General features: G+C 40.3%; 1 protein-coding gene across 2 annotated transcripts in view; it reads left to right on the top strand.

Annotated features, from left to right (window-relative positions):
• Positions 1 to 327: 327 nt before the first annotated feature.
• The window catches only part of LOC110288302 (guanylate-binding protein 1), a 28956-nt gene continuing 19247 nt past the window's right edge, over positions 328 to 10036 (top strand). Inside the window, exons 1-6 of one of the 2 annotated variants that reach the window (XM_085835462.1) lie at positions 328 to 423; positions 2907 to 3110; positions 3605 to 3732; positions 5040 to 5149; positions 8109 to 8305; positions 8627 to 8869. In XM_085835462.1, coding sequence (XP_085691588.1) covers positions 2921 to 3110; positions 3605 to 3732; positions 5040 to 5149; positions 8109 to 8305; positions 8627 to 8869 — 868 coding nt within the window. In that variant the 5' untranslated portion in view covers positions 328 to 423; positions 2907 to 2920. Of the gene's footprint in view, positions 424 to 2867; positions 3111 to 3604; positions 3733 to 5039; positions 5150 to 8108; positions 8306 to 8626; positions 8870 to 10036 lie in introns of those variants that run through there. The other variant, XM_085835463.1, reaches the window with a different exon arrangement.

Here is a 10036-nt window from a genome sequence, read left to right as displayed (position 1 = left end):
AGCAACTGAACCCAAAATAATATCAGATGAGACAGCCTCATTCCTGAGCTTCTCAAACTGCCTCATGAACATGGCTGTATGTTACAGCTCCCAAGGACCAGCCCTTTTTAGAACCCCTCAGCTGAATAATCCTGAGAATCCTTGTGATAACCTGTTAGCAAACACTCTCCTTGAATTCTGCACCAGCCACTGATAATTTAGGTCTACTGAGTACTTCTAATTTCACTTTCTTCTTTAACACTGTGTTTGCAGAAGTAGCTCTAATTTAGCTGCCTCCGCAGAAAATTTTTGCTAATGCTCTGGACCGCCCAGGAAATTGGAGGGATGATAAAACACCAGGTGCCTAGGGCAACCATCAGAGCATCCTGATTCAGGAGAGAAGACTGCAAGTGCTCCTCTTCATTTCCTAAGTTCTATCCAAAGGTAAGGAAGGATTTCTGCTCCAGGTGAGAGATTGGGAGGGGCAGATGTCGGAAAGGCTTCCAGGATACTGATGAATCCCTGTAAATAACTGCTCCACTGGAGTTTGTTTGGAGGGAAGATATGCTGTCAACTTCTTTGTTTCTGCTGTTCTCAATTAATAGGTATCAGGCAGTAGAGTCCAAAGAGCATTGGGCAGTGCGGGAGGCTGGGGGTGGGGTGGGGTGCGGAGGCTTCAGCATTTACTGCACTTTAAATAATCTTTTCTGCCCTAAGACTCTTACACAAATTTGGTCAAACAGTTGACAGTTTGTACACCTCTTGAAAAATGAGGTTTACACACCTCTGACAACTTGGAATATGTCAAAGCAGACACTCACCCCACTGATGACTCAGAAGGTTATAAATTTTACTGCAGATACCTTTTCTGACCCACCATTATTGATTTATTCCCATTTTATGGGGGCATAACCCGAGTAAAAATAAAAACTACCAGGACCTGAGAGATACCATACTGCTTATGTTTGGTTCCTGGCACCCAGCTTAGGCAGTTCATGACTGTTGCAACTCTGGTTCCAATATTTAAATTCTAACCATGAAATACATTTTCTTCCTGTGTTCCTAGATTGGAGGGTTGCTCACCACATATTTGGTGTCATTCTGATGTCTTAGTGCCATGCATCAATTGAAATTTTGTGTGTTTTCTGTTCCCACTTTAAGTTTTTATGCAAGACTTCTGGTGATAAGTTTTCACTTGGGGTAATATTCAGAGCAGAAGTTAAGCAGCACCAACTGCCATGCTTTGATGACTCTCCCAGTGGTCCTTGCAGGAATAGACACTGTGATTACTCTTGACTACAGGGATTTAGCAGAGCAGCACAGGGCCCTGAATGGAGAACATGTAATGTCTTTAAGTAGTAAAAAAACAAACAAACAAACAAACAAAAAACCCACAAAACCCCCCAGTGAATGGGCTAAAGGATTAGAATAAATACAGTAGAGATGAGTAAAATGTAATGAGTAGCAAATACTAAAAGCAAAGAGAAAGCATTCTGCACTACAATATGAGAAAAGTAGGAAAGACACAAACTTTTTTCCAAGATACAAGTTATAGCACATACACACTGAGGAGAAGAAGGTAATCACGTAAAAAAAATTCCAAAGAAATATATCTATTATCTTTTATTCCTGTATATGTGGATAGAAGATTTTTAAAATAAAAATAACAGATTCGAGTTTTAAAAATATAAGCACAAATGAAGAATGAAATAAACAATAGACACTGTTCTCAGTCAAGGCTTCTGTTCAGACAGCCTATTCTCAGGGTTTTGCTCAGTTCTGTCCATCGGGATCCGACTGTAACAAGTTCTGTCTCAAACTTTCTGCTGGGCCTCTCTGCTGAGACTTGGATGTTGAAGATCTCTTAGCTCTGGACTTCTTCACCACACTTCTGCTTCTAGGTTCACTGTCTCTGTGACTTGGACTCTATTGCTCCAATCCCACCTCCAGCAGGTTCTACACTCTATTGGAGGATTTTAGAGACCCCTCTTACCATCCTTACATTGCTCCCTCCATGCTGTGGCTAGGAGTCCATTGCTCTTACAGTGATGTCACACCAGTTCCTAGGGTTGGTCAACATTTTCCTCAAGCTCCAATATATCTTTCACTACAGGCCAATTTAAGAGACAAGGACCAGGTATCGTAGCATCCTTCTAGCTCCAGTGTCTCTCTCGTCTCATGCCAGACTCTCTCTGGGGCACACATATGGTAAGGATGACTGGGCTGCAGACACTGCTCCTCTGCTGCCACCACACTAACTAGGAAGCTCACCCATTAGGAAGGATTATTCCAATCTCAGCATTCCTTAATTGCCTGTTGTCTTTGTTTAGGGTTTAAGCCCCATGAGATTATCCCCTTTGATTGCTGTTGTGCTTCTTTGGTTCTTGTTTAGGCAGCCAAGTTCTTGAGACTACCTGGGTATAGCTTCCCCATCACACCTAGGAACCCCAGTCTCACATCAGACTTTCTGTTTTTCTGACTCTTCAGTCTTTTCACCACTTCACCTTTTCTGTGATGTTCTCTGAGCCTTGGGTGAGGAAGTCATGATAGATTTGGGACCGGGTACCACAAAACCATTTGTTCCTTGGACCGTGATTGGTTGTAGTTTTTATGTAGTGGTCTCTATCAGTTACAAAGACAAATTTCTTTGGTGACAGATAAGAGGTACACTTCTCTGTGGGAATAAGGGTAAATATTTAGAATGCAATTAAGAATGATGCTGATTTAATAAAGTGGCAGTAGTAGGATCTCCTTCAAGACTCATGGCCTTACTAGCTTCAGGTAGTTAGTTGGGTTCCCAACCATGGTATGTATGCTGCTATTGTACCCTCTAGTTTATAACAGAATGCTCATGATAGTCCATGTCATTTAACTGAGTACTTCTGACTCACAACATTTCCTGTTTTATCTTCTCTTGTAAACATAAGGGTACTCTCTGGAAATGGCCTCAGAAATCCACATGCCGGGCCCAGTGTGCCTCATCGAGAACTCCAATAAGAAGTTGGTGGTCAACCAGGAGGCACTGGAGATCCTGTCTGCTTTCCAACAGCCTGTGGTTGTGGTTGCAATAGTGGGCTTCTACCGCACAGGCAAATCCTATCTGATGAATAAGCTGGCTGGAAAGCAGAAGGGTGAGTGCTACCAGCAGAGCTCTGCTCAGTTTCCCCCCACACAGACACTTGTACTGTCAGCATCAAGCAAGTAAATGTGAGTAGAAAAAAGTCAGAGATGCAGGTGATATGGGGTGCTTTGTGTCCATCCGTGGACTTACATTTCTTCATTAGTGTTCCCATTACTTCCTCCCAGAAAGCCATTACTTCTCTTAAAGGTATAAGCATGTCTTAGTGGGAGAAATAATACATTAATACAGACAGTCAACTTACTTTGTGATGAATTAAAAAAATACTTGTTAGAATGTTCATCTAGGAGAAATAATGTCTGCTGATGTCTAAGGTAGAAATGAATGACTGATCAGTGTTGGATGTTCTGTCCTCCCTGGTGCTAGGTTTGAAGTCAAAATCAATACTTGTAACTAGTTTTTCTCCTGTAAATGGTAAACATGTCCATTCTGATGAGACTTCATAAGCTCATGCTGTTCATCTCCCATCTCATCCCCACTCTGTAGGCTTCTCCCTGGGCTCCACTGTGCAGTCTCACACCAAGGGCATCTGGATGTGGTGCATGCCTCATCCCCAGAAGCCAGAACATACCCTCGTTCTGCTTGACACCGAGGGCCTGGAAGACATAGAGAAGGTACAACATCATCTTTCAAATATACTCATGGTACATCAATAGTCACCCCCAATCTTCATTTATAGTACTGAAGCATCAAATTAGTGTATCACTTACCTAACATAGGAACCAAGAGTTGACACTAAAGTCAACTGATTAACAGAGAGTCAGCCTTCACAAGAATAACTGACAATATTTTTTGCCATTTTTCTTTTATACCATCACACCATGTTTTGGTGAGACATTTAATGGTGTCACTAAATTTGACTGTATATTTTTTTGAACGTGCCTAAGTGTGAGAGTATGGAAATAATGAGAATTGTAACTTCTATGTAGCACAATCAATGAGAGGAAAACATTATAAAACTTATGTTTTAGGTGGCTCTCTATTTCCCTGAAGAGACATCATGACCAGGGCAAGTATTTTTTTTAAAGCATTTAGCTAACATTTGACTGCTTCAGAGACTTAGTCTCTTATCATCATGGTAGAGAAAATGGCAGCAGGAATGGCAGGCATGGTGCTAGAACAGTACCTGAAAGATACATCCTGATCCATGGGCAGCAGGAGAGAGGGGATTGGAGGGAAGAAGGGAGGGAGGGAGGGAGGGAGGGAGGGAGGGAGGGAGGGAGGGAGGGAGGGAGGGAGGGAGGGAGGGAGGGAGGGAGGGAGGGAAAGCGCTAGACAGAGACAGAGACAGAGAGACTGGGCGAGGCATGGGCTTTTGAAACATTAAATCCTACCCCTAGGGACATACTTTCTCCAATGAGGCCACACTCCTAATTCTTCTAATGCTTTAAAAAAATTTTTTTCATTCCATTCCTGGTGACTAAACCTTTAAAAATATAAGTCTGTGGGGAGCATTCTCCCTCAATCCACCACAATTTGCAATAGTGTCATTTTTTGGCTCTATTTTAAACCACCACAGTTTGCAGTAACATCCGTTTTCATGGAGTATCACATTACTACTCTTGCCAATATGGAGCAAACAAAGGTTTCACTGAAAGAGAGCTAAAATGGCCCTGACCATAACATGTCCTGGGAGTGAAATCCAGCATGCCAGTTTAGATTTTAGTAACTGACTAATGTTATGACTTTTAAATGTGAATGTCCTTCATGTTCTTATATACATGGATATACTTTGTCATATTTGAATTATACAACATAAATTTAAGATTCATAAAATCATTGTACAGGTACAAATTTATTATGTAGAAGAAATGACTTACCTTTGATGTCATAACTGATGGGGGACAGTTAAAGGCCATTTTTGCCTAATCAAGTTGATGGACAGTCTCTTAGTCACTCTTCTTCACTCACTGACCTGTAGGGTGACAACCAGAATGACTGCTGGATCTTTGCCTTGGCCGTCCTCCTCAGCAGCACCTTCATCTACAACAGCATAGGAACCATCAACCAGCAGGCCATGGACCAGCTGCAGTATCCTTTTGGTGTTCTCTAGCATAGTCCTAAACCTAGAAACAACAGCATCAATATTACATCAGTTAGGTAGGCAGACAAGGACCTTAATATTTTGAAGTCTCTCAATAACAAAACCTCTGATTCTCCTCATGTGAGCTTGCCTCACTTCCCAGAAAAAAATTAAACTTCTTACATCATACAATGCCTTAGAAAGAGTGGTACACTGCTGAGAGCATCCCTATCTGGCTCAGTATCATGCATTTGTCCAAATCCTCAACATGATTCAGAACCCATGTTCTCAATAGTCAGAATTATCATTATGTCTAAATGTTAGTAATATCCTGACTGCCCACTGAATGCTATAGGTAATATTTATCCTACAAACTCATCAAGGGATCCTAAACCTAGAAGGAATAGCTTCATTATTTCATCAGGTGAACTGACAGGTAAGTCTGTTCTCTTTCAGTCACCCCAACTGCAATAGCAAATTTAAGGGATTTGGAAAATCCTTGTCTCTTTACCAGGTTTACCTCAGTCCCATCACAAGTTCACGTTTTCCTTGCCCATGTGTCTCTAAACAGAGTCACATACTGCTCAGAAAACCCATTTCTTGCCTAATATTCCACATTTTTCAAATCTTCCACATCAGTTAAAAGCATCTCCCTGCAAATCACTATTTCTGCCAGCATCTGTATGTGTTACCATCTAACTGCCCAGTTGAGGTGCTGGAGGTGATACCTGCTGTGTTGTCTGTTTTGCTTTATCCTACACTCAGACTTTGCATGTTATAGAGCAGTAGATGACACAGGCACAGGTATGTTGCTTTTGCCTATTTAGACCGTGCTGCCCACTCTCACTCTCATACCAATAAAAAGGAAACAAGGGTCTCTGAAGCACAGGCTCTCAGAGTACAGCATCTTTCTTTCCAGTCTTTTTTCAAACAGCCACTTGACACAACATTTTTTGGACAAAAGTCCCGCATCTATACATGATATCTCTCTTCCCTCCCGTTTCTCACACTGTTTTCATCTTCCTAGTACCTTGTCTAGATCACTATTAACCTTTGCTAAATTTCAATGATCCTAACTTCAAATATGAGCTCAAGTAACTCCTTCATTCAGTGGGTCGTTGTATTGTTTGTCTCACTCAGCAGATGCCATGCGTTGTACTCTTTCTCCTTTCTGCATAAATTGGCTCTTAGCACTAGAGATTTTAAGTTTTCCAGTATTCTACCTACCACACCAGCAAGCCTTTCCTGTTTACATTCTCTTCTTTTTGTGGCTTGTAAGTGTATGACACTAGTAACTGTGCCTTTGATAGCCTGGTTTTACTTTGTCTCTATGGACTGTCATTGTGCCTCATGACTTTTGGAGCACCCATATGTCAGCTGTCATCAAGTAGTTACAGCCACATTCAGCCATTCACATTTAGCTGCTGATGGCATACCTCATGTAGATATCTTAGAAACAATTCAAGTAAAAACTCACAAATTCTCTCCTTCCTCCGTGTTTCTAATTACATTAACATTTCCAATTATTCACAAAATTACTCAGATTTAAAACATAGAAATCAGTTGATACAACCATTTCTCAATACATGAGTACTCATTATTCTATTATTCTCAGCTCCATTAGCAAAGCTATTTCCCTAAACTGACACACTCTCTATGATGTGTGCAGTTTTAAAAATATGCTACCACCTTTTTACAGGAGCTGCAGCCCTGAAGATGCTGCCTGTACTCTAGCCTTTTCCAGTTCCCTTTGTTCCTCTTGGCTTAGCTTTGCCAAGCTGCCAGCACCAACCCAGCTTCTCTCTCAACCCACCTTTGCACCATGAAAGCTACTCAGATAGTTTTATTACTTAAGAATTGGCCTACTAGCAAAATTGCCTGGCTTAAATAGATCCCACTTGGAAATTTGTGCCCTTAATTTAATATCTCCTTCTCTCTTTCTGCCCTAAGCTTAATGGCTCATATTAGCTAGTGGAACAAGCTGATGGTTCTAGCTTCCCAAAGATCTTACATGCTTTTTTGTGCTTCTCCTTCCAAACCTGGCCAATAAGCCCTGTCTCTTTTCCTCTGTCTCGTCTTGCTCCAGGGACCTGGAAGTCCCACCTGTCCCTTCTGCCCAACAATTGGCTCCTGGCCTCCATTATGGACCAAATCAAGAACCAATTACAGAACCAGAACTTAATACCACGCCCTACCTCTCTACATAGCCTCCACAACAAACTCTAGTCTAAGCTTTTCTTGTCTCTTGGATATGTCAACTGCCAAATTATTCTTTGCTTATACTCTTGATGTTCAAGTACCTTCGCAGCCAGTATGATCCTGAAATGATGTTGTATCATCTCTTCTCTCCATAAGGTGCCTTCAGTTTAGTGCAAATCAAACTAAAGATTAGGATCTGTATAACTTGATGTCCTACATGTAGGTCTTTTGGAACTTCTGCCCCACCACACTGGCGAGCATGCTTCATACTCATTATATAATCACATTTTCCTGATCAGGGTTTACAAGTGTTGTAACCTCTATTTGGAACATTCTTCTGCTATATATTCCATGTTTGGATTTTTGATAACCTAACATCTTGAAGATCACAAGTAGGCTTTTAAAGACTTCCAAGTGCAAGCTCCCCATGCAGATCCATGCATTGATTCACTATTGCTTGGGCTAGTTTATTTTTTGAATCACAATTTTAGCGATATTTGAGGATTTTTTATTTTGTATTTTATCCATAACCTTATTGTCTGTCTTTTTAAGTATGATATAAACTCTAGTATTGGCATTCTTTTGCTTATTTAAATTTTGTCCCAGGGAAAGTGCATGATCCATAGAAGACATTAAATAGATTTTTGTGACCAATTAAATTCTGAAAATAAATGAGCTAACAAAATATGTTATTTTTGAGGGGTAGTGGTGGGATCCACATCATAAAAATGGAGTTTTCCCTGTAGTTTTCTTAACTTCACATGCCAGCTATGTGACAGAACTGACTGATCTCATCAAATCAAAGTCATCCCCTCAACAGAGTGATGTAGACAACTCAGCTAACTTTGTGGGCTTTTTTCCTATCTTTGTGTGGACTCTGAGGGATTTCTCCCTGGATCTGGAATTTGATGGAGAATCCATCACTCCTGATGAGTACCTGGAGACTGCACTGGCTCTGAGAAAAGGTAAATGGGCTCAATGGAAGTTTGTGATATCATGGTAACAATAGCATAAGGATCGCTTCTGTATTCCTGGTAAAATTCTTAATCCTGTATTTGTGCTTTCCTCAGTGCTGTTAAAGGAAATGAAAACACAGCTTGACTGAATTTGAACTGTACCATCCACAGTTTCTCAGAGGGCTTGTTCTTTCTTGTCATTTTGTTTTGCTTTGCTCATTCTAAATTAGTTATTTACCCCTTGCTTTGGGAAAGCTATATTACTGAAAGTGTCATATATTTGAAAGAATTTATTTGAAGTTTACTGCATCTAATTTATCCTTCCTTAAGGAACTGATGAGAACACTAAAAAATTTAATATGCCTCGACTGTGTATCAGGAAGTTCTTCCCAAAGAGGAAGTGCTTCATCTTTGACAGGCCTGGAAACAGGAGGCAACTTTCCAAACTAGAGTCGATACAGGAGGACCAGCTGAATAAAGAATTTTTAGAACAAGTTGAAGAATTCACCTCATACATCTTCAGCTATTCTGATGTCAAGACTCTGTCTGGTGGCATCACAGTCAATGGGCCACGTAAGTCATCCCTCTACTTCTTATCTGGTCTTCTGCTCATTGTAGGATACTAGCAAGCCCACTCTAACAAGACCAAACACCATTTGTTGATGTTGTTGAAGATGGAGTGTATGCCTCTCATGCACTTGGAATTTACTTGGGAACTAAATGTATTTCTCACAATCTCATCCTTGTAATAGAAAACTGGAGGGGAAATCACCAGAATATAATGTAGCCTGAATTTCCATTTGCTCATGGTTCCTTACTAATAAAGAGGTTAACTGATTGTCACAAAAGATCAAATACCACATTGGGCTAATGCAACAGAGTAAAGCCTAAGGCAGGACATGACTTTCCAACTTCAGGAAAGTAAAAGCTATGAGACTGGAAGAAGAGAGTGCATGAGAGGAGTGGAGTCATGATGCAGTGGTGCTGTCCTGATGGAGCAGACATGACTGGAGGACTTCACAATTGGCTCCAAGCTTTGTAAGAAGGTCTCTAATTTATAGACATCTGACACTTGAGTAGAATTAAGTGGTTATTGGGTTAGGACAAAATTAGGGCAGTAAAAACTGTCAATGAGTCATTGAAGCTAATATATATTGGTGTCAAATATAAAAGTTTTCATTATAATAAAATACAACAGTATGGTAGATCCAAGAAGGAACTACAAATATGTCACCTCAGACTGAAGCTCTTCATTTCCTATATATTTTATTATTTCTTGATAAAGTAATATCAGGAGGAAGAATTAGTGTTTGGAGTGGGTAAAGTTGTTTGTTTTTGAATAATTTAATGTGGATTCCCCCCCTGATATTTATAGTGGGGAACACCATTGAATCAGGCAGCTGATATTTATAATAGGGAACACCATGGAGTCAGTTAGTTCACTGGCCAGGGATGTCGTTCAGATAGTAGAGTGATTTACTAACATTCACAAAGTTGTTGCTTTGATCTCAGCACCACATGAATTGGTATGGCTGTGCAACCTGGAATCTTACTTTTGCACGGGTAGAGGCAGGAGGATCAAAAATACAAGGTCATCATTGGTTACATATCAAAGTTTAGTGATGTCTGAGAAACATGAAACTATTTAAATAAACAACAACAAAGAAAACAAATAAATGAACACACACACAAAATGTAATTAGAGATATTTTAATTAGGTATTGTCTTCATTTACATTTC

This window comes from Mus caroli, unplaced genomic scaffold (genome assembly GCF_978045245.1).
Source record: "Mus caroli unplaced genomic scaffold, Mus_caroli_1 scaffold_3, whole genome shotgun sequence".
NCBI classification, from domain to species: Eukaryota; Metazoa; Chordata; class Mammalia; order Rodentia; family Muridae; genus Mus; species Mus caroli.
This window is presented reverse-complemented; position numbering and strand designations above follow the sequence as displayed.